This window comes from Cynocephalus volans, chromosome 8, assembly GCF_027409185.1.
Source record: "Cynocephalus volans isolate mCynVol1 chromosome 8, mCynVol1.pri, whole genome shotgun sequence".
In the NCBI taxonomy this organism is placed as follows: Eukaryota; Metazoa; Chordata; class Mammalia; order Dermoptera; family Cynocephalidae; genus Cynocephalus; species Cynocephalus volans.
Genome location: NC_084467.1, coordinates 14,448,512 through 14,470,820, shown reverse-complemented (window position 1 = coordinate 14,470,820; position 22,309 = coordinate 14,448,512). Strand labels below are relative to the sequence as shown.

The 22,309-nt window shown below is 49.0% G+C and overlaps 1 protein-coding gene across 1 annotated transcript; it reads left to right on the top strand.

Moving 5' to 3' along the window:
* TAS1R2 (taste 1 receptor member 2) lies at positions 1 to 21,628 on the top strand. The gene is made up of 6 exons (XM_063106243.1): positions 1 to 182; positions 1,565 to 1,865; positions 4,203 to 4,976; positions 9,334 to 9,543; positions 19,380 to 19,503; positions 20,700 to 21,628. The coding sequence occupies exons 1-6, from the start codon at positions 1 to 3 to the stop codon at positions 21,626 to 21,628; spliced, it is 2,520 nt and encodes an 839-aa protein (XP_062962313.1).
* Positions 21,629 to 22,309: the final 681 nt, after the last annotated feature.

Here is a 22,309-nt window from a genome sequence, read left to right as displayed (position 1 = left end):
ATGGGGCCCTGGGCAAAGATGGTCTGCTCCCTGTTCCTCCTGCTGAAGGTCCTGGCTGTGTCAACTAAGAACTCGGACTTCTACCTGGCTGGGGATTACCTCCTGGGTGGCCTCTTCAGCCTCCATGCCGATGCGAAGGGCACTGTCCATCTCAATTACCGGCAGGTGCCCAAGTGCAAGGAGTGAGTCTCCAGTGTGAGGCTGGAAGTGGCAGGGAGGGTGGGGGGATGGGAAGCCAGGCTGGTCCTCTGGTCCTTGGGGGGCCAGGCCAGGACTGAGGACTCAGAACACTCCTCCTCCTTCATTGCCAACCCCCCTATTCTAGATCCACCCCATTGGCCGCCAGGGAGGCCCCACACAGTCCATATTAGCAAAATCTTTGGCAATTGTGTTCTGAAACACTGAGACCTGGGTCTCAATGTCATGTCTCTTTATAAAGAGTTATAGGTTGTTTGAGCCTAGAGGGGCCTTAGAGACCATCAAAACCTCCCCATATGTTTTGGCAACTGGATGACTCCCAATGAGTCCAAGTCAAGGCCCGGTCTAGAAACCAGCTGTTGCACCTTTGGGAGGCAGAATGTGTTTTCTGTAGCAGGCTCTCAGACTGGAGGGGGAGGTCTGCATTTTCCAAGGGCTGTGGTTGGGTGGGTAGGGATGCTTCCAGGACTGGAGGGGATTTCCTCTTCCCCTATTTCCTTCGTGAGCCTCTTGGGATGGCAGCATCACTTGAGGACTGGGTGGGCCATCTTCACGCAAGCATTAAGGCTGGGACACTGGAACCAACCTGGGATTAAAAAATAGTGACCTCGTTCAGAGAGAGTGAAGGCATTCTTGGAGACGGGGAGGAAGAAAGGAGGGTGCACAAGATGATCAAGTGTGGACTATAAAAAATGCACCATTTACGTGATGTTGGGGAAGAACGTGTGCTGGCCTAAGAAGCGTGAGGGCAGTGGTGCTAGTGGTGGCACTAGGCATGATGCTGGATATTCTGATGCCTGTGACGATGGTGGGGAGTCTGAAGATGGTGATGGTGCTGATGGTGGTGGTGGCAATGGTGGTGATGGTGGTGGCAGTGGCGGCGGCGGTGGTGGTGGTGATGGTGATGGTGATGGTGGTGGTGGTGGCGGTGGCGGTGGTGGTGATGGTGGTGGTGGTGGCGGTGGTGGTGATGGTGGTGGTGATGGTGGTGGTGTGGTGGTGGTGGTGGTGGCGATGGTGGCGATGGTGGCGGTGGCGGTGGTGGTGGTTATGGTGATGGGGAGGTTACAGTGGGTAATGGTGGTAACATCAGTGGACATCAGTAGAATGGTGATGGAGGTCCTAGGGATGGTTGTGATGGTGGCCACAGAGATCACAGTGTCAGTGGTGGTCATAGGGATGATGGTGACCCTAGAGATGTGGTATGACAGTGATGAGCTAAAAATGCCAGAATCTTCTGGCTTGGCTCCTTCTTGGTCAATGCTTTGGTTTTCCTGTGGCAGGGAGGAGGGGCACGCTGGATCTTCCCTCCCCCCACTCCTCACTCTGGACCTGCTTCTGTCTCGTGCCATTGTGGCCCCTCCAGGTATGAAATGAAGGTGATGGGCTACAACCTGCTGCAGGCCATGCGCTTCACGGTGGAGCAGATCAACAACCACAGCAGCCTGCTGCCTGGTGTGTGGCTGGGCTACGAGATGGTGGATGTCTGCTACATCTCCAACAATGTCCAGCCTGCACTCTACTTTCTGGCACAGGAGAACGACTTCCTGCCCATCCAGGAGGACTACACCCACTATCTGCCCCGTGTGGTGGCCGTCATTGGCCCTGACAACTCCGATTCTACTGTTACTGTGGCCAACTTCCTCTCCATCTGTCTCGTTCCACAGGTGGGGACCTTAGGCCCTGGAGAATGGGCAGCGGGGCAACGGGGTGGTTGTCCAGAAGGCTCAGAAGCCACTTCCTTCCCTCAGTCACGGGGAGCGGTGGTAGAAGCAGAAGCCGGGTTAGAACATCAACCCCAATCTTGGGAGGGCAGCCCAGCCTACGGATGAAAGCTCAGGCTTTGGAGGCAGAGGGACCTAGGTGTGCACATTGGCACTGAGTCTTGGCCACTGTGTAGCCTTTCACAAATCCCTTAATTCTTCTGAACCTCAGTTTCCCCACCTGTGAAGTGGGTTGATAAGAGTTCCATTCCTGGACTGTCTGAAGATTAAAACATTCAACCAGTGTGAGAGTTTGTAGCACATGATAGGTAGTTAATAATGTTATTATTGTTATTGTGTTAAGCATCTTGCACAGGAATGAAAACTCAGAAAGTGCCCAGTGTTCTCCTGTGTAGTTGCCTAGCATAGGGTCTGCCTCATAGTAGGTCCTCAAAACAGTGCTAGTAGTATTACGACTATTATTATTACCATTATTATCAGCATGATTGAAAATGCCTGGTCCAGTACTGGTATAGACTATTCATTAAAGAGCAGCTGGCATAAGACTTGGCACACAGTTGGTAGTTTCAAATACTGTAATTGTCGCTGTTGTTTTTATTTTGCAAAACACTTAGCACAGAGTCTGATGCATAGTAGGAGCGCAATAAGTGTTAATATTTTTATGTGAAGCATCTAGTTGAGGACCGAATTCATTCTTCTGTTCATGTAACAAATATGTATTGTATATTCATGTAACTAATATACATTGAGTACCTACTGTGTGCCAGGTACTTCTGTAGGTGCTCGGATACAGCTGGAACAAAACAAGCAGAATCACTGCCTTCGTGGAGCTTCTCTTCTGTTGGGAAGAGAGAGAGGCTAACTCTAAATGAATGAGTGGTGTAGGATGTTAGGAGGTTGGAAGTGTAATGGATAAAAGAAAAAGTTGAGCAGGGTGGGTCAGGCATGTCGGTGGACAGGAGGAGTAGCTAGAGGGAGGTTGCGATTTTCAACAGGGTGGTTGGGTGTGTCTCACTGACAGTTGGATGAAGACTAGGGAGGTGGAGTGAGGGAGCTATGCAGGTATCTAGGAGAAGAGCATTCCAGGAGGAGCGTTAGCAAGTGCAAAGGCCAGAAGGTGCCTGGTATGTTCATGGAACTAGGTGAGCAGAACTGGGACTGGGGGAGAGTAGGAGATAAACTCAGAGAGGTCAGAGCTGGGCAAATGCCGGAGCCCCTCAGGGGCTACTGAAGGGCTCTGGTTTTTTTCTGAGTGACATTAGGAGCTGTTGGAGGGTTCTGAGCAGAAGAGTAATGTGATCTGACGTGCGTGAGCAGGGTCACCTTGACTGCCCCATTAAGCATAGGCTGCAGGGGGGAAAGGTGGGAGGATAATGTTGCAAGCCAGGCCAGAGATGATGGTGGTTGGACTAGGATGGATGGCGTGGTGGTAGGCACTGGATGGGCACATTTTGAAGGTAGGTAGATCCAGTGGGATTTGCTGATAGATTGCATGTAGTAGCACGTGTGAGAGTGAAGAGTTGAAGACGGCTCCCAAGTTTTGCGCCAGAGAAACTGATCTGCCATTGACCGAGATGGGGAAGATTACGGGTGGAGCAGGTTCAGAGGACAACAGGAGTTCAGTTTTGGATATGTTGAGACAGAGATGCCAGGTAGGCAGTTGAAAATACAAGTCCGAAGTTCAGGAGAGAGGTCCAGGGCAGGGCCACCCACTGGAAGTTGTAAGCATGGAAACGGGATCCAAAGCCAGGAGGCTGGATGGGGGGCTGGGGGAGGAAGAACAGGTAGAGAAGAGACAAAGACTGAAGCCTGTGCCCTGGGGTTCTCTAAGGTTAAGAGGTCATAGAAAAGAGAAGGAGCCCACTGAGGAGATGGAACACCCAGAGAGTTGGGAGCAAGCCTGAAATGTGACATCCCAGAGGCCGAGGGAAGAAATGTGCTGGTGGATGAGCCTGGTGAGGATGGCATTATGCTCTGGCACACACAGTGGGTGCCCAGTAAGTGTCACCCAGCCCAGGGCATGGGTCTCACAAATGCTACTGTGCTGTGGACCATGATGGCGATGGTGTACATCATCTGAGCCAGAGCATGGCATGCAGTAGGTTCTTACATGTCACTACACGATGACCATGATGGTGGCATAAATTGCCTAGCCCCGGGTATGGCTCTCACTATGTGCTCCCCAAATAGCACCAGTATGGTGATGGCAGGTAGAGCCCCTATGGGGCTGGGCACCCAGTGCAGCCTTCGCTAATGCCACGGGCCCCTCCCCTCTTGCAGATCACCTACAGTGCCATCAGTGAGGGACTGCGTGACAAGCGGCGCTTCCCGTCTCTGTTGCGCACGGCGCCCAGCGCTGACCACCACATCGAGGCCATGGTGCAGTTGATGCTGCACTTCCGCTGGAACTGGATTATCCTGCTGGTGAGCAATGACAGCTATGGCCGCGAAAACAGCCACGTGCTCAGCGATCGCCTGAGCCGCCGCGACATCTGCATCGCCTTCCAGGAGACGCTGCCCACGCCGCAGCCCAACCAGGTCGTGACGCTGGAGGAGCGCAAGCGCCTGGAGGCCATTGTGGACAAGCTGCAGCAGAGCACCGCGCGTGTCGTGGTCGTGTTCTCGCCAGAACTGTCCCTGAACAACTTCTTCATCGAAGTGCTGCGCCGAAACTTCACAGGCGCCGTGTGGATTGCCTCTGAGTCCTGGTCCATTGACCCGGTCCTGCACAACCTCACCCAGCTGCACCACGCGGGCACCTTTCTGGGCATCACTGTCAAGAACGTGCCCATCCCAGGCTTCAGCGAGTTCCGCCTGCGCCGGGCACAGGCTGGGCAATCGCTGCCCAAGACGACCAGCCAGAGGCCCACCTGCAATCAGGAGTGCGACACCTGCTTGAATACCACTGCGTACTTCAACACCATTCTCACACTCTCCGGAGAGCGTGTGGTCTACACCGTGTACTCCAGTGTCTATGTTGTGGCTCATGCCCTGCACAGCCTCCTCGGCTGCAACCAGACACACTGCGCCAAGACGGTGGTCTACCCCTGGAAGGTGAAGATCTGGCCTGTGCAAAGCCAGGGCCCCACAGGGCAGGTGCAGACTCTGTGGTTGCTGTGGACACCCCAGGACACCCCACTGCTCTGCTCTAGTCTGCCCCTCCTTTGCGGGGGTTCAGGGCCAGTGGGTGTGAGAAGCCATGGGGCATCCCCTGCCTCCAGAAACATAGAACCAGAAGTCTTTCCTGGTGCCACGACAAAATTCCTTTCTTTATTAATTTAACCCTCAGCATCCAAGATAGTCTGTCCTTGGAGATTCAGGCAGAATTTGCTGGAAGGAAGTCCCACAGGCAGTAGGAGCCCCAGTTTTCCCTGCGGTCTCTCTGGGGTTGAGGCCCTGGGGGTGGGCTTGTGTGCTCCCATGGGCTCTCTGAGGCCCTGTGTCAGGTTTATGGATCTTTTCATTGACCTAGTTCTGCATCGCTTTGATTCAGACCTGGAACTTTAAATCTGTGTTTTCTGATTTAACATACACACACCCTACCATGAAGACTTCGGGGGTGTAGTTTTTATTGAGAATCAGAGAAACAGAGGGGATTTACATTAGAGATATATACTTTATACTTTGCTGTTAGACATCTCTGTTCTTAAAAATTTTGTGGCTTTTTCAGTGTGGGGCCAGCCTCCCACTTCCCCAAACCTTGCCCATCTGCCCTCTTGATTGCCCTTTTCTGGATCCCTCTTCCAGCCCCAAACAACTGTTCGCTTCCTTAACGAGCAATTTACTTAGCTCTTTAAAAATTCTCTCTTATTCTATTTCAATTGTATCTCCCCATCCCATAATCCCAAACTTGCAACCTTAAGCATTTATTTTTAAAAACATGCAATTATTCTTTAAAAGGAATTCTGGTGCCAGCTGGTAGAACACTGTATTGTGCTCTCTGTCCTGCTACATTCATAATACACATAGATATCATGGGTGCTTTACTGTTTTCTGAGCACCCTCTAGGCGCCGATTACCCAGTATACATCATGTCTAGCTCATGTCCATCCTACGAAGTTGATAATCTACAGATAGAGAAACTGAGGGACAAGGAGTATGTGATCTCTCAGTGGTAGGTGGCAGGCCCTGGCTTTGAACCCAGGTCTGGCCCATCCTGCTTTGGTTTTCCCACTTCTCCTTGCAGGTGTTCTCCCAGCTGCAGTTGGCGGGAGCTGTGATAAAGGACAGTTGAGTTCTTTCCTCTCCTAATAATGGAGACCAAGGCGTACCTGTCATATCAATCAGGATAGCCAGTTCCATTTATTGAGCACCTACTATGTGCCAGACCCTGGGGACCCCCATCTTAGGAGAAGATGAGGACAGTTAATAAGATCTATCTCTGCTAAGTGCAGCAGGAAGTCAGAACTGCAGCTATGCACGGGGGTGGGACACAGGGGGCATTGCCGTACTGGGAGGGGGCCAGGGAAGACAGGATTGCAGTAGAGGGAAGGGCAAGCACTAGACATTCCAAGAGGAGAGCCGGAGAGCGGTGGCCTGGCCACGTGGTCAGGCTAAAGTGGCAAAGATGGCTGCAGCACAGGGCTGCAGGTGACCCTAGAGGGCATCAAGTGACTGATGAAGGAGTTGGGGCTTTGTCCTGGATGCAGTAGGAGTTTGCAGAGAGTTGCAAGCTGAGCACTGAGATTGTATTTTTGAGACAACCCAACAAGCCAGTTTGGGGCTGGGGCGGAGGGGTGATAGAGACAAGAGGCAGGGAGCCCAGCCCACCCTATGTGGGCTTCACCCAGGGTCTCTGCTGGCATAAATAGTGTCATTGTGTGAATTAGAAAATGATGCCCCTTTCTGCAGACAAGTTAGACAAAGGTGCCCGTTGCTCCAGATGTATACCACTTTGTGGTGGGTGCACAGCTTGGTGAGCCGAGTGGGCTGGACTCCAGCTGTCCTTCCCTGTTGCCCTAACCTGACCCACTTGTGCAGTGCACAACCTGCAAAACTGTCTATGGTACCCTTACACTCCCTCATCCCCGATGCTGGGTCACAATATGACATCTTCTTTATTTTTTGTCATAACACTTCTCCCAGGTTGCTATTGTGTTTATTTGCTTTTTTGTTTATTGTCTATTCCCCACCAGCCCCCTGCCCACCAAATGTAAACCTGTGAGAGCAGGAACCTTATCAATCCTATTCAGTGCTGTATCCCAAACTGCTGGCACAGAGTCTGGCTCTGAGGTGACTCAATGAGTATTTACTGAATGAATGAGCGAGCACACACTCTGTGCCTGGCACCGTGCTTATCCCCTTCATACCGATTATCATTCATCCCCAAACACCCCGTGAGTAGACACTCTTCCTGCACTGCTGCTTTCCTGTATACAGTTGAAACTGAGGTTCATAGAGGTGACATCGCCCAGCTAGGGTGTGGCCAGGGGGTGGTGCAGGGGCACTGGGATGGGCACTATGAGAGGTGAGGAGGCCTTAGGTGTGACAAGGAGACTTGAAGACAGTAGCTGGGTGGATGTGTTGCCCACGGTGGTGAGTGGGTCAGACCAGGAGAAGCTGGGTAAATCCAGGCTGGCAAATTTTGGGGGCCTGTGGCCATCCAAGTGGAAATGTTCAGCAAGTTATGGATCATAGAGGGTCAGAGTTGTGAGGTCTTCTCAGAATCTTCTGGTGCAATCCCCTTATTTCACAAATGGGGCTCTCGGGGCCCTAATAGGGACCCTTCAGCCAGCCTGCTGCACAGCCACAACCACAGCCTAGCTCTCTTGCCACCTGCTGGCCGTCCTCACTAGCTCTGCACCACACCCTTCTTTCCACCTCTCTCCATCCCTCAGGCATCTCAGATGTGGCCCGTCTGTCTACATGGTGGAAGGCAGGTGGCGATAAGCTGAGCAGAGCTTTGCAACCAGACAGACCTGGGTTCGAATCCCAGCTCTGCCACCTCTAGCTGTGCAAACATGGGCAAGTTACTTAATACCTCTGAGCCTCGGTTTTCTCGTCTATTAAATAGAAGGAATAATATGTACCCTGCTGAGTTATCGAGAGGATTACCAAAAATGTCTGCAAATTACTTGGTGTAGAGAACCTCTTCCTCTTCCTCTTCATTCATTTCTGACACCAAGTGCCTGGCCTCAGGAGAGAGTGTGGGGCTGCAGAGGTGGGTTTGGGTTTGCCTTGGAGGCGGCACCAATGCTGGGGGGGGGGTTAGGGCTAGGTGAGGAAGGAGAAACAGGGCTCAGACCCAATAGGGGAGCCCCAAGTTGCCCAAACCCCTGACAATAATAGTTCAGGCTCTCCCACTCTGGAGAGCTACAGGGATGATGCTTTCTGACCATTTGGGGGTCATATCTTGGATCACTCGAATCCCAGGGCACTCAGCCCAGTGTGGCCAGGTCACTGCAGGGGTGAAATGTGGACACCCAGGACCTGGCCTCCCAGGGGCCTCTGCCATCCTCAAGCCAACCACCTGGTTGGAACCTCTCTCCTCTCAGCTCCCGGGACCATTGCCCTTGGGCCTAGCAACCTGTGCAAATTCCAGAAAGTCTTCCTGAGCCAGGGCCTCCCTCCCTGGGCAGGGAGGGGAGAAAGGTAGGGCGCATCTCCCATGGCTGTTATCTGTCTGTCTGTCAGTCCCCGAGGTGAGGTGAGCTGTGGATCCCTGAGGTGGATCTCCATTTATGGAGGGAAAATCCAGGAGCCAGACTGACGGGATATCTGAGCTGGTAGCCCTTTTGGGATCAGCCCAGCGAGGTTCAGTGACTTGCCCAAAGTCACACAGCATAGTGAGGACAGAGCTGGGACTGGAATTCAGGTCAGAGAGTGCACAGTTCAAAGCATGTCCTAGTTAGTACCAGCTTCTGCGGACTGGGTGATGGGGGGCGGGGAGGGCGAGGCAGGAAGGACCTGGGAAGCAGGGGAGATCCCAGTCGACCTTTGCAGGTGATAGAGATGATATACTCTGGACCCCACAAATTGGGTCACAGAGTGATGACCGAGGTGACTTCCCAGGAGAAGGAATAGTATCAGTGCCTCAGTGGGAGGTGAGTACTTCCTGTTTCTCAGGTACCTTTCTAAGCCTTGAACATAGATTAACTCATTTACTGCCTCAGAGCCCAGAAGATAGGGTTGTACTTCTCCCACTTTGCAGAAGAAGAAACTGAGGCTCAGAGAGGTTAAGCAACAGGTCCAAGTCCTCACAGCAAGTGGCAGAGCTGAGGCCTAAACTTAGATGTGTCTGATTCCAGAGCAGAGCTTTCAACCACTGCCTCTCAAACTGCCACCTTTTCAAAGACTTACGGCCCCCCTTTCACAGAGGTGGGAATCAAGGCTAGTGGGACGGTTGACTCTCTCCCAGGTCTGGCCCTGACTCTGATGCCAGCTCCACTTCCCTTTCCTCCTGCCACTCCAGCTACTTCAGGAGATCTGGAAGGTCAACTTCACCCTCCTGGGCCACCCGATATTCTTTGACCAGCAAGGGGATGTGCCCATGCCCTTGGAGATCATCCAGTGGCATTGGGACATGAGCCAGAATCCTTTCAAGAGCATCGCCTCCTACTACCCTGTTGAGCGGCTGCTGAAGGACATTGGCAACATCTCCTGGCACACCCCCAACAACACGGTCAGCCCAGAGGGACTGGGGGGGTGGTGGCGGGGGGTGGAGCCTGGGGGCTCATGCTGGGGAGGCAAGGGCACTTTTTTTTAATCAAGGAGGGTACCCAGAGATTCATTCTCAATAGCTGATGGGATTTCTCTTTGTGGGTGTGTAGTCTGAGGTCCTGTCCTTCCCTTGTTGATTCGGATGGATGTTCAGGGCTTTCCAGCTCCTTGGGACAGAGTAAACACTTACTGAACATGTGTGTGCTGAGGACTTCAATTCTCATATCAACCCTAGGGGACCTTTCTCCTCATTTTATGGATTAAGAAATTGAAGGCACAGGGAGGTTGCATGAACTGCCTGAGGCTGCACAGTTTGTCCTTGGTGGAGGTTCTCTGTACACGTATACAGCATTCAGTCTGCAGCCTGTCATTTAATACTTATGTTTTTGGTATGGTAACTGTGCCTTCAACTGTGTGTGACTTCTGTCAATCTAAAGATCCTTTGTTTTACCCTCTTTAGTTCAGACCATCAGAATTCCACTGGACTGGAGAGTGATGGTGACCAGCCTTGTGGAATTGGGGAGGGGATCGAGGGGTCTAAAAGCTTCTCGAAGAGCCTTCATCATTCTCCCTTGACAACATCCTGTCCCCCCACCCCACCCACCCCAGCAACACACTTTATCCCTAGCTCCAGAGGTACCTTGTGCTGCTAATTCCTGAGCTTCTTGGGGATTATTGTGGAATAAATTGGGTTGGTGTCTATATTAGTTTTCTAGGGCTGCCATAACAAAGTATCACTGACCGGGCAGCTTGAACAACAGAAATGTATTGTCTCACAGTTCTGGAGGCTGGAAGTTCAAGATCAAGGTGTCAACACGGTTGGTTCCTTCTTATGAGGGAGAATCTGCTCCAGACCTGTCCCCCAGCTTCTGGTGGTTGCTGGCACTCTGGTGCTCCTTGGCTTGCAGAAGCATCACCCTGATCTCCACCTTTATCTTCACATAGCATTCTCTGTGCGTGTGTCTGTCTCCAGATTTACCCCCTTTATAAGGACACCAGTCATATCAGATTAGAGACCCCCCCTACTCCAGTATGATCTCATCTTAACTATTTCTGAATAAGGTCACATTTTGAGGTCCTGGGGATTAGGACTTCAAGGGTGACACAATTCAGCCCATAACAGTGTCTTAGTCTGGTTTTCCCCCAGAAAGCAGAGCCCGAGACAAAGGTTTATGCGCAGATAATTTATTCCAGGACATGATCCTGGGGAACAGAAGTGAGAGACTGGGGAGAGTTCAACAGGGAAGGGGGAAAGTCAGTCCAAGGGAATATCCTCAAGCCAGACACTGCTGTGAGCAACCGGAGCTCAGTCTCACTGGGACCTTTGAGGAGCTGCCTTAGGATTGTCTCCCAAAGGAGGGCAAAGGGTAGCGCTGATCCACTGGCTCCATCCCCTAGCAGTCAAGGATCACCCTGTGGGGTGCTAACTCCCTTGCACTCCAGATCACACATGTGTGACCAAGACAGTGAAAAGCAGAGCAGTGCAGTAGAGGCAAGGTGCTGACAGGTGACACCTGCATGGAATTGGTGGCTGCAGCGATGGCAGGAATAAACGATGGGCAGAGAGAACAGAAGGGAGTCCGCAGAGATGTCTACTCTATGTACACATGCTCTTCCTTGAGTGTGGCAAATCAGAGTTTCTAGGGCAGTGGCCAGCCCAGTTTCTATAAGCAGAGAGCTTGTGGGCCCAGTTATTGGCCCAATCTGTCACCTCTCCCTTCCGCCATCCTTTCTTGATTCCTCAATCTCAGCCAGCACGTAGCTGCTCTACGGCACCTGCCTGGTGGGGTGATCCAGGCCTTCATGCCCAAGGCTCCTGAGCCCTTGGTTGACTTGCCCTTGCTGGGCTATCCCTGCTACAGTTATGACTGGGACAGAAGAACTGAGGGCTATTCTGGCAAATCCCCTGGATTCCAGACCAACTCCTTCCCACCCTCTTGTGTAGCTGTGACCCCAGCTCCTCATGCTAATCCATGTCAACCCCCTCCTTCTTTCCTGGTTTTCTCACTCACTGGCCTGAGGACCCCAACATGACCAGGTGGTAATCATGGTGCCCTACTGTGTCTGCTGGTGGGCGTGTTCCTCCTTTGGGGACCAGAATCTCTACTCTAGAAGAGTCTAAGGTTATAGAAGGAAGGAGCATCAATTCCGCAATGGGTTCCTGAGAACAATGGTGAGTGTGGACAGTCCTTCTTCCACCTCATGGTTGCTGGACCCACGTATTCTAGCTCTTGGGGCCACAGCACTATACCCCAGGCTTTTATTCAGTGTATTTCTATATATCTCACCCTAAGGGGTGGTGTCTCCACCCCATGGAATGTTGTCCCCAAGATGGTACCTTAGCTAAGCCTTTAATGTGCTATCCCATCGTTTTGTTAGGCTGGATCCTTTGGGGTGATGTGGTGTATGTTAGGATCAGTGGATCCTGTGGTCATGTGCCTGTGTCACTCCCCACTTCACCATACAATGGGACCCCTGTCTGAGGTGATGTTATATGGAATCTCGTGTCAGTAAATCATTCTGTCTGTGAGCCCTTGAATAGCGGTGCTGTAGTCAGGGAAGGCAAATTCTTATGAGGATGAATCACTGTTTCCTCCAGAGAGGACAGGATCTGATGTAATAGATGTGCCAGTGGTTGGCTGGCTGGTCTTCTTGAAGAATGCTACCAACTCAAGGGCTCAGCGCTGGTCTCTGCTGCTGGATGGTTAGGTGTTCAGCAATGGCTACTGCCATGGTCGACCATGATGAGAGGAAGCCCGAGCTGTTGGCCCATGCCCATGGCCTCTGTCCCTGACCCCACGGCTTCTCTGTGCAAGTCCTGGGTAGCTGAGGACAGAGGCCAGCTGACCGCCACTTGATGAGTTGTCCTTTCAGTCTGGTTTTTGATTATTCTCTGCATTCTCTGGTGGCATTAACACAGGACACAAAGATCTTTATGCTTTGTGCTCACTCTCATAGATCCATGCACACAGCTCTCCCCAAACGATCTTGTCTCTACTCTTCTAGTCTTGCTCTTTCCTGGCTGCTGAACAACCAGCCAAGCCATTCAGCATTGTCCAAGAGCCCAGGATATCTGTCCTTCAGGATATCTCTTCATTCACACAAAGTGAATGACAAAGTGCCTGCTTGCAGCTGCTCAGTCTTGAAACATCTTGCCTCATTTCTGTCCTGCAGGATCAGCTCTGAGAGGAGCTTAGTGTGGCAGCGGCCCAATGTCAGTTCACATTAATATATCCCACTGACCTACCTGTGAATCATTCCCGAATGTTCTTCTCTATCCATGGCCACTCCATGAGGCCTCAGGTGTGATTTAAGGGAGGGGCATTGCTACAACAGAGGTAGAGAGATAGGAGTCACAACCATTGATTTAAGAGATTTGTTTGTACCCACTGGAGTTTCTTGGGTACCATTCACATTTCACAAAGACTTCCTGCTTGTCCGGCCTTACCATATGACTCCTGATTCTGAGAGCCACTTGATGGCCTGGGGACAAGTGTTCAATTTCCATATGGCCCAGCAGGACACAGGGGTTGATTTTCAAAGAGTGAGTAGTACTTTGTTGTAGAAGGCATGGCATTGCTGCAAATCTTCTTTTGGGGCTTGCCCATCCTTATCCACCACTGATAACTCGAACATCATCATATCTGCTTGGTCATGCGGCTTGAGTGGCAGGATAGCTTGCACGGAAGCCAAGGCCTTCTGTAGAGTCTTTCTCTGGGCTTGTTACTCTCTGCCTTGAAACCAGAAGCTTTCTCAATCATCTGGTAAGTGGGCTGGAGAAGTATTTCCAGGACAATTTATTGCCATGCTCCAAATCTAAAGAGGTTCACCAAGTGCCATACTTTAATGGCAGGAGGTATAAGGTACAGGACTTGCTTTTTTACCTTAGAAAAAATATTCTGGCATTCCCCAGACCAGTGGACCCCTAAAAACATCACCAATGTGGCAGGCCCCCCTTGAATCTTTGTGGGGTTTATCTCCCACATTCTGGCATTCGTACGTCTTGGGCATAAAAAGTATGTGCTACTTCCCACTCACCAGATCCAGTTACGTGATGTCATTAATATGGAACCAGCATGAAGTTCTGCAGAATATCAAAGTGATCAAGTCACAATGTGGGCTGCATATGATAAAAAGCAGAAGAGGAAACTTAACTCTGCAATAAGATAGTGAATGTTAGTGATTTGAGATCTTTTTTTTTAAGAAGATGACCGGTAAGGGGATCTCAACCCTTGGCTTGGTGTTGTCAGCACCACGCTCAGCCATTGAGCAAACCGGCCATCCCTATATAGGATCCGAACCCGTGGCCTTGGTGTTATCAGCACCACACTCTACCGAGTGAGCCACGGGCCGGCCTATCTTTTTTCTTTTTTAATATAGACATTGGTAGTTATAAATTTCCTTCTAAGTATTGTTTTCACTGCATCCCATATGTTTTGGTATTTAAAAATATTTTTATTTTTCATTGTAAAGAAACATGTAACATAAAATTTACTATCAACTATTTTTAAGTATACAGTTCAGTAATGTTAAATCTATTCACATTTCTGTGCAGTGGATCTCTAGAACTTTTTCATCATGCAACACTGAAACTCTATACTCATTAAACAACTCCCGATTTTCCCTTCCTCTAGCCTCTGCAACCACCATTCTACTTTCTGTTTCTACTAATTTGACTACTTTAGATACCTCACATAAGAGGAATCATACAGTATTTATCTTTTTATAAAGTTATGAGTAGCAGTTTTTATTTTCATTCATCTCAGAGTATTTTCTAATTTCCCTTGTGAATACTTTTTTGACTCCGTTATTTATGAGTGTGTTGTTTAATTCCCACATATTTGTGAATTCTCCAAATTTCTTTCTGCTGTTGATTTCTAATTTCATTACATTGTGTTTGGAGAACATACCTGGTATAATTTCAATCCTTTTAAATTTATTAAACTTTTTTTATGGTCTAAATGATCTATCTGGAGAATGTTTCATGTGCATGTGAGAAGACTGTGTATTCTGCTGCTATTGGGAACACTGTTCTATAGATGTCTGTCGGGTTTAATTGGTTTATAGTGTTGTTCAAGTCTTCTATCTCCTTGTCAATCTTCTATTTAGTTCTATGCATACTAAAGATTGGGGTATTGAAGATTCTACTTATTATCATTGAATATTATATGTTAAATTATCTAGGTCTTCCTTCAGTTTTGATGGTTTTGGCTTCATGTATTTTTGGGCTCTCTTGTTCAAAGAATATATGCTTATATCCTTTTTTTTAGGGGCTGGCTGGTGTAGGGATCTAACCCGAGACCTTAGGGTTATAAGGCTGACCAACTGAGCTAATTAGCCAGCTCCATTATATCATCTTGATGGACTGAACTTTTTGTTGTTACAAAATGTCCTTCTTTTCCTCTTGTAACCATTTTTATTGGTATTTTTCCTCCTCTGGCTTCTATCAAAATTTTATCTTTGTCTTTGTTATTTGCAGTTTCAATATGATATGCCTAGGTGTAGTTTATTTGATATTTATCCTGCTTGGTATTCTCTGAGTTTCCTGGATCTGTAGTTTAGTGTCTGTCATTAATTTTGAAAAATTCTCACCCATTATTCCTTTAAATATTTCTTCTTTTCTCTCTTTCTTTTCCTTCTGGTATCCCCATTTTGTGTGTGATACACCTTTTGAATTGTCCCATAACTATGGGACAATTGGATAGTCTATTCTTTTCCCCCCTGTTCTTTTTTCTTTTTGCTTTTTAGTTTGGGAAATTTCTGTTGATATATCTTCAAGCTTACTGATTCTTTCCTTGGCCATGTCTGGTCTACTGACAAACCCATCAAATGCATTTTTTATTTCTGTTACCATGTTTACTTATTCATTTATTTTGTATTTCTAGCATTTCCTTTTGATTCTTCTTTAGAATTTCCATTTCTCTGCTTATATTACTTATCTTTTCTTACCTGTTGTCCACTTTTCAACTAGAGCCCTTAGTAAATCAACCAGTTATTTTAAATTCCCCATCTGATAATTCCAAAATATCTGCCATATCTAAGTCTGGTTCTGATGCTTGTTTTATCTCTTTAGACTGTGTTTTCATGTTTTTTGCCTTTTAACATGCTTTGTAATTTTTTGTTGAAAGCCAAACATGACATATTGGGAAAAAGGAACTGACGTATCTTTAGTATAAGCTTTAATGTTTATCTGGATAGGAATTAGGCTATGTTTACTGATTTCTGTAGCTGTGGTGTTGGACGCTAAACATTTTTCTAGTTTTTTTTGTGGGGGAGAGGGGTATCCCTTGGTCTTGGGGTTTCCCTAGGGACTCCTTCTTAAATAGAGTCTGAACTTTGCAGTTCTTTTGGGTGTAGTCCCCAGCTATTGTATAGGAGCCTGATTGATGTGGCAGTGAATTTTGGGGAAGGGGAAGTATTCTGTAGGTCTCAGTCTCTCAGTGAGCCTATACCTCTGGGCTGTGTCCTTCACAAGTGCTTCTCAGCTCCCCTTTCCCCACTAATCTTAGGTGAGACAGGAAGGTTAGAAGGGGTCAGAGTTTGGAATTTCCCTTCCCCCATGTCAGTTAAGCTTTGGTAAAACCCACATTGGTTGGGATCTGGTAAAACAGTTTCCCTTGAGGACAGGCCTTTGTTAAGGAGAAGAGAATGCTCTGGGAATATTTCAAAATGGAAAATGGTTACTTTCCCCTTACCTCTGCCAAAGGCATGAGGGGATTTTTCTCCAATCCTCACCTTGAAAATCTGGGGGACTACTGGAGGTTAAACTTATGAAAACATTGGGGGCACCCCTGAGGCTGTGCCCTTTGAAGGTTTTATCTCTAAGCTAGTCCACACTCAGTCTCCAGCAATTAGTCATTTACTCTTAAGTTTTTCTACCAGTTGTGGGTTCCAGTGGCAGTTTCTGCTCCCAGTAAACTGAATGCTGTCTGTATACTCTGAATACTAACTGTACTCACCTGTCTCTCTAGTTTTGGGGGCTGCAGTTTGCCCTGTGACCCCAATTCTCTGACGGATCTATGAAGAGTTGTTGATTTTCAGTTTGTTCAGCTCTTTTCTTGTTGTGAGGATAGGAATGATGACCTCCAAGCTCCTTACTTGACAGTCTGGAAACAGGAGGCCCCCCAATCTCTCTTGGACTCACTCTAATGAGGCTTTCATCCACACTACTCCTCTGAAATTGCTTTTGTTGAGATCACCAATGTCTGTGTATTGCCAATCCAGTGGTTATGATAATGATAAACTTGTGAACAGTATTTGACACAGCTGATCACTTCTTCTCTTTGGAAACAATATCTTTACTTGGATTCTGAGCCATTCTCTCTCTTAGTTCTCTCACATCCATGCCTATTCCTTCTAGGTCTCCATTCCTGGTTTTTCTCATCTCCTCGATCTTTAACTCTGAAGGGTGTCAAGTCTCAGACATTGGACTCCTTCTCTTCTCTGACCACATGGCTTGAAATATCATCCATATGTTTACAACTCCCAATTTTATATATTCAGACTGGGCTTCTCCCCTGCACTCAAATTTAGATATCCACCTACCTATTCAAATTTGTGTTCAATGGCAACACCATCCTTCCATTATTCAGATCCAAAACACTGAAGTTATCCTTGACTCCTTTCTTTCTCATTCAATCCAGCAAGAAATGCTGTCCAGTCTACCCCCAAATACATCCAGACTCTGACCACGTCTCACCTCCTCCACTGCTACTTCTTTAATCACAACCACCGTCATTTCTCACCTGGACTATTGCAACAACATCTTATCTGGTCTCTCACTTCTGCCCTTACCCTGATAGTCTATACTCAACACAGAAAACAGGGCAATCCCATTAAAATAAAGTCAGATCCTGTCACCTCTCTGCTTGGAATCCTCCAGTAGCTTCTCAACTCACTCAGAGTAAAAGCCAAATTATTTTTACTCCACCTCTTTCAATTGACCCGTCACTCTTCCCTGTTACTCATTCTGCCCAAGACACATTGACCTTGTTGTTTCTCAACTATGCCAACTCTCTACCACCGTGGGGCTTTTGCACATGCTATTGTCTCACCTGGAGCAGATATCTTCACAATGTGCTCCCTCACAACCTTTAGGCCTCTGATGCAATGTCGCATCAGTGTGGCCCTTCTTGTGCACCCCATTTGAAATTGCAATCTGCTCCCCCATCATTATTTATCCCCCTTTTACTGCTTTATTTTTCTTCATGGTATTTATCACCATGCACCACATTATGTATTTTTACGTTTGTTGTCTCTCTTTCCTCATGAAAATACTAATTCCATTAGAGCAGGACTTTGCCTCATTTAGTTCATCACTATAATCACAGTGCCTGTCATCAATATGTGTCCAATAACTTTTTGAATGAATGAATGAATGAATGAATGAATTGCAGGATGAGATTCCAGAGTACGAGGAAGGATTAATTTGGTTATTTAGGAGATAGAGAAGAGATGAGTTTGGAAGGGGGGAGAGAATACCTGGCAAGGGAGTGGTGGGATGTAGGTCTGGATAAGGTGCGTGTTGTGTGTGTGTTGGCGTGCACATACCTGCATGTGTGTGTAGTCACAGGCAAGGCAGACCACAGAGAACCTAGAAAACTTAGCAAAGGATCAAATGTTTTATTTTGGCTGATGGAGAGTCACTGAGGTTCTTCCGTGAAGAAGCTTCCAGGAGGGGAACAAGATGTCTGGAAATGTCATCTGAAAGTGATGTTCAAGAGGGACTAGAGGTGCAGAACACGGAGGCAGAGGACCTCCGTGAGGCAAGAAGAGAGGGGCTCTGGGATTGAGTGGTCCCACCACAGCTCCTGTTGTCTGGGCCCTTGGCCTGTCTTATGTGTACTCTTGCAACACCCTCCCAACTGGTCATCAGAATGATAGTTATACAAGCCATATGTTATCAGGCCACTCACCCGCTCAAGAACCATGGTTGCCTCCCACCGCCCCTGCTTTTTTACTGTGCTGTTGATGAGCCTTTGGATTGTGGCTCTTCCACCCTCTCCCTGAGCATCCTGACTTCAGCTAGGCCCAGATACTCTGTCTCCCCAGTCATGTCACCCTCCTCCACTCCTCTCCCCGATTGCTCTTACTGTTTCCTCTATGTGTAATTCTTTCATGTGTTTAGTACACAATGATTGGAGGCCTCCTCTATGCTGGATACTCTTCTAAGGTTCTGGAAATACATGAGGGTTCTTAGAAAGTTCATGGAAAATCTAATTGAAAGATAATTTGAATCTTTGCATGAACTTTTTGAGGTAGCTTTGCAGCAGTAAAAACAATAGAGATGCTCATGGCCCACCTGCTCTTGTTCACCTGAAAAACCCCTGCCCCTCCAGAAAGGCTGCGTTAATTAGGAACCTTGGTTGCAGGTGAAGGAAAGTGATATAAGCAAAGAGTTGATGTATTTGCCTCATATGATGGAACACTCCAGCGGTAGACAGTGAGGCTTCAGATGAGGATGGATCCAGGGTCTCACTCCTTCCATCTCTCAGATCATTCCTTGGGCATGTTGTACCCTTCATGACAGGATGGCTGCCAGCAGCCCTAGGGTTGTGTGTTATCCTCTTAGCAACTTCAGAAAGTCTCTGTCTCAACAGCTGGGCACTTTTACCAAAGGAAGGTGGATTAGGTCTTGGGCAAGCAAAACTAATAGGGCCCCTGCAAAGGTACAGTTCTAATGGCAATTCCAGCACCCCTCCCCTTCCCAGGCAGGGACCATCCTGCTAGTTGGGGAAGGTGGAGGCCCCTAGAGTGTGGGAAAAGTGGCCTCAGGGTCTCTTGCCCTCCTTCCTGCAGATCCCAGTGTCCATGTGTTCCAAGAGCTGCCAGCCTGGGCAAAGGAAGAAGTCTGTGGGCATCCACCCCTGCTGCTTCGAGTGCCTTGACTGTGTCCCCGGCACCTTCCTCAACGAAACTTCAGGTACAGCTCACAGGCCAGCTCGCCTGCCCACACCCCTGCCCTGCCCCTGGGGTCTCCAGGGCTCTTCCCCCTTGAAAGGGTCTCTCCCAGGGGATGTAAGTGTCCAAAGGCCAGGAACCATGTCTGATTCCTCTTGTATCTCCCCCATACCTGGTGTAGAGCAAAATCCTCAATACAGGCTGCTTCAGGGAGGGAGGGAGAAGGGATAACACTCTCCCAAGGCAGGATTGTAAGTAATCCCCACTCTGTACACACATAGCCCAGGGCCCAGGGGTGTCAGGCCAGGAAATGTCCACTGGATGATGAATGAATGAATGAATGAGTGAGCAAATGGCTCTCCCAATAGAAGGAAAGTTTCTGGTAGACAGGGACAGTGTCTGGATTTCTTTCTGGCCTCCTAAGTGCCCAGCATAGTGCAGAGCATATAGTGATTGTTCAGTGAATGCTTGTTGAATGACTTTCTTTGTTTGGACAATTAACATTTCTTCCTATAGAACATACACTGTAGGAAGTTGGGGACAATGTCACCTCTGCTCTCATCAGTGTTTAGCACAGTTCAGAGTTGGGGCTCAAAAAAAATGTTTTTCATGACTTCACTAATGTAAATTAAGTAGATGATTATGTCTGTTAATAAAGGCACTTCCTATGTGCCTGGCAGAGCACAGGACACAGAGAAGGTGCTAAAGAGAAGTTTCTTGAATGATTTCACTGGCCTTTTTCTCAACAGCCTGAAGGCAGGGGCTTGGTTTTATCCATCTCTCTGCGGCCTTCCACCTCAGGGGCCTATCACAGTGGGTGGTGTTCAAAAAAATAGTTTTGTTGAATGAATTCTTTGAATAAGTGGCTGAATGTCTCTCCCACTGGAAGGTGAGGTCTTGGAAGGGAGGAATTATGATTGGTAGGCTCTGACTGAAGGAGACCTGGGTTCAAATCCTACCTCTGTAACTTATTGGCTATGTGACTTGGGATAAATGACTTACCTTTGCTCAGCCTCAGTTTCCCCATCTGTGAAATGGGGTTGCTGTGAGGATCTGATGAGCCAATGCATGTAAGAGACTCAGTGAGTGCTGGCTATGAATGCCAGAGTTGTCTTTGCTTTCTCTCTACCCCTGGGACCTGGCCCAATGCAGGGCCTAGAAGATGTAGGTGCTCACAAGGGGGATTCAGCTGATGGGAACGGCTGTGGGCTTTTGCAGATGAATATGAATGCCAGCTGTGCCTGAGCAACGAGTGGTCCCACGGCAGAAGCACCTCCTGCTTCAAGCGGCGGCTGGCCTTCCTGCAATGGCACGAGACTGCCACCATCGCTGTGACCCTGCTGGCTTTCCTGGGCTTCTTCAGCACCCTGGCCATCCTGGTGATATTCTGGAGGCACTTCCAGACCCCCATCGTGCGCTCGGCCGGGGGCCCTATGTGCTTCCTGATGCTGACGCCACTGCTGGTGGCGTACTCGGTGGTGCCGATGTACGTCGGGCCGCCCACGATACCCAGGTGTCTCTGGCGCCAGGCCCTTTTCGCTTTCTGCTTCACCATCTGCCTCTCCTGCATCACCGTGCGTTCTTTCCAGATTGTCTGCATCTTCAAGGTGGCCAGCCGCCTCCCACGGGCCTACAGCTACTGGGTCCGCTATCACGGGCCCTACATCTTTGTGGTGTGTATCACGGCATTCAAGGTGGTCATCGTGTCAGGCAATGTGCTGACCGTGACCACCAGTCCCACCGCCCATGCTGACCCCGATGACCCAAAGATCTTGATTCTCTCCTGCAACGCCAACTACCGCAATGGGCTGCTGATCAACTCCATGCTGGACCTGCTCCTCTCGGTGGCGGGCTTTGGCTTCGCCTACATGGGCAAGGAGCTGCCCACCAACTACAACGAGGCCAAGTTCATCACCCTGAACATGACCTTCTACTTCACCTCCTCTGTCTCCATCTGTACCTTCATGTCTGTCTACGATGGGGTGCTAGTCACTGTCATGGACCTCTTGGTCACTGTGCTCAACCTTCTGGCCATTAGCCTGGGATTCTTCGGCCCCAAGTGCTACATGATTCTCTTCTACCCGGAGCGCAACAGGCCAGCCTATTTCAACAGCATGATCCAGGGCTACACCATGAGGGAAACCTAGCGCTTCCCACTGGCATCGGGACAGAGGGCTTCGGTGCTGGGCGATGGAGGCCAGGGGTCTTGTGTGTTCAACTTCAGATGGATGCAGGGGAGCCACCCCTGACCATTACCACCCCACCCTGGTCTCTGATTTGGCCTTCCGAGGTTCTCTGCATCCTGGCTGTCTTTACCCACTGAATGATGGACCCTAAAAGCACCCACACTCTGTTCCTTTCCCTTAGCTGTTCAGCCAGTTGCTGCCACCCCCTTCTAGTAAAAAGCTACCCAGGATGACCTATTGGTCTCCCAGGACAAAGTCTGATTTAGCAGCCTACAGCCGCCATCTGGCGGTAGCTGTGGGCATCGGCAGGTTCTGGCTCATTCCCTTCACTCACGTTCAAGGCAAGAGAAGCCATACTGGGGGGGCGGGGGGGTTGGGGTTGGCGTGTGAGCTGCAATAATGCTGTCCTGGCACCATGCTAGCTGTCTCAGGTGTCAGCATCTCGTTTCCCGATTCCCGAGGTGCTCAGACCCAGGCTTCTGTATTATCTCTAGGTGATGGCGGGGCATAGTGGGTGCTTCATAAATGCTTGTGAATAAACTTCACTTGGGTGAAATGAATGAGCCTCCTTCTTGCTTTCAGAGGTCCCCTGAGAAAGAACGTGTGGAATCAGAGAGAACTCGATTTTAATCCTAGCATTGC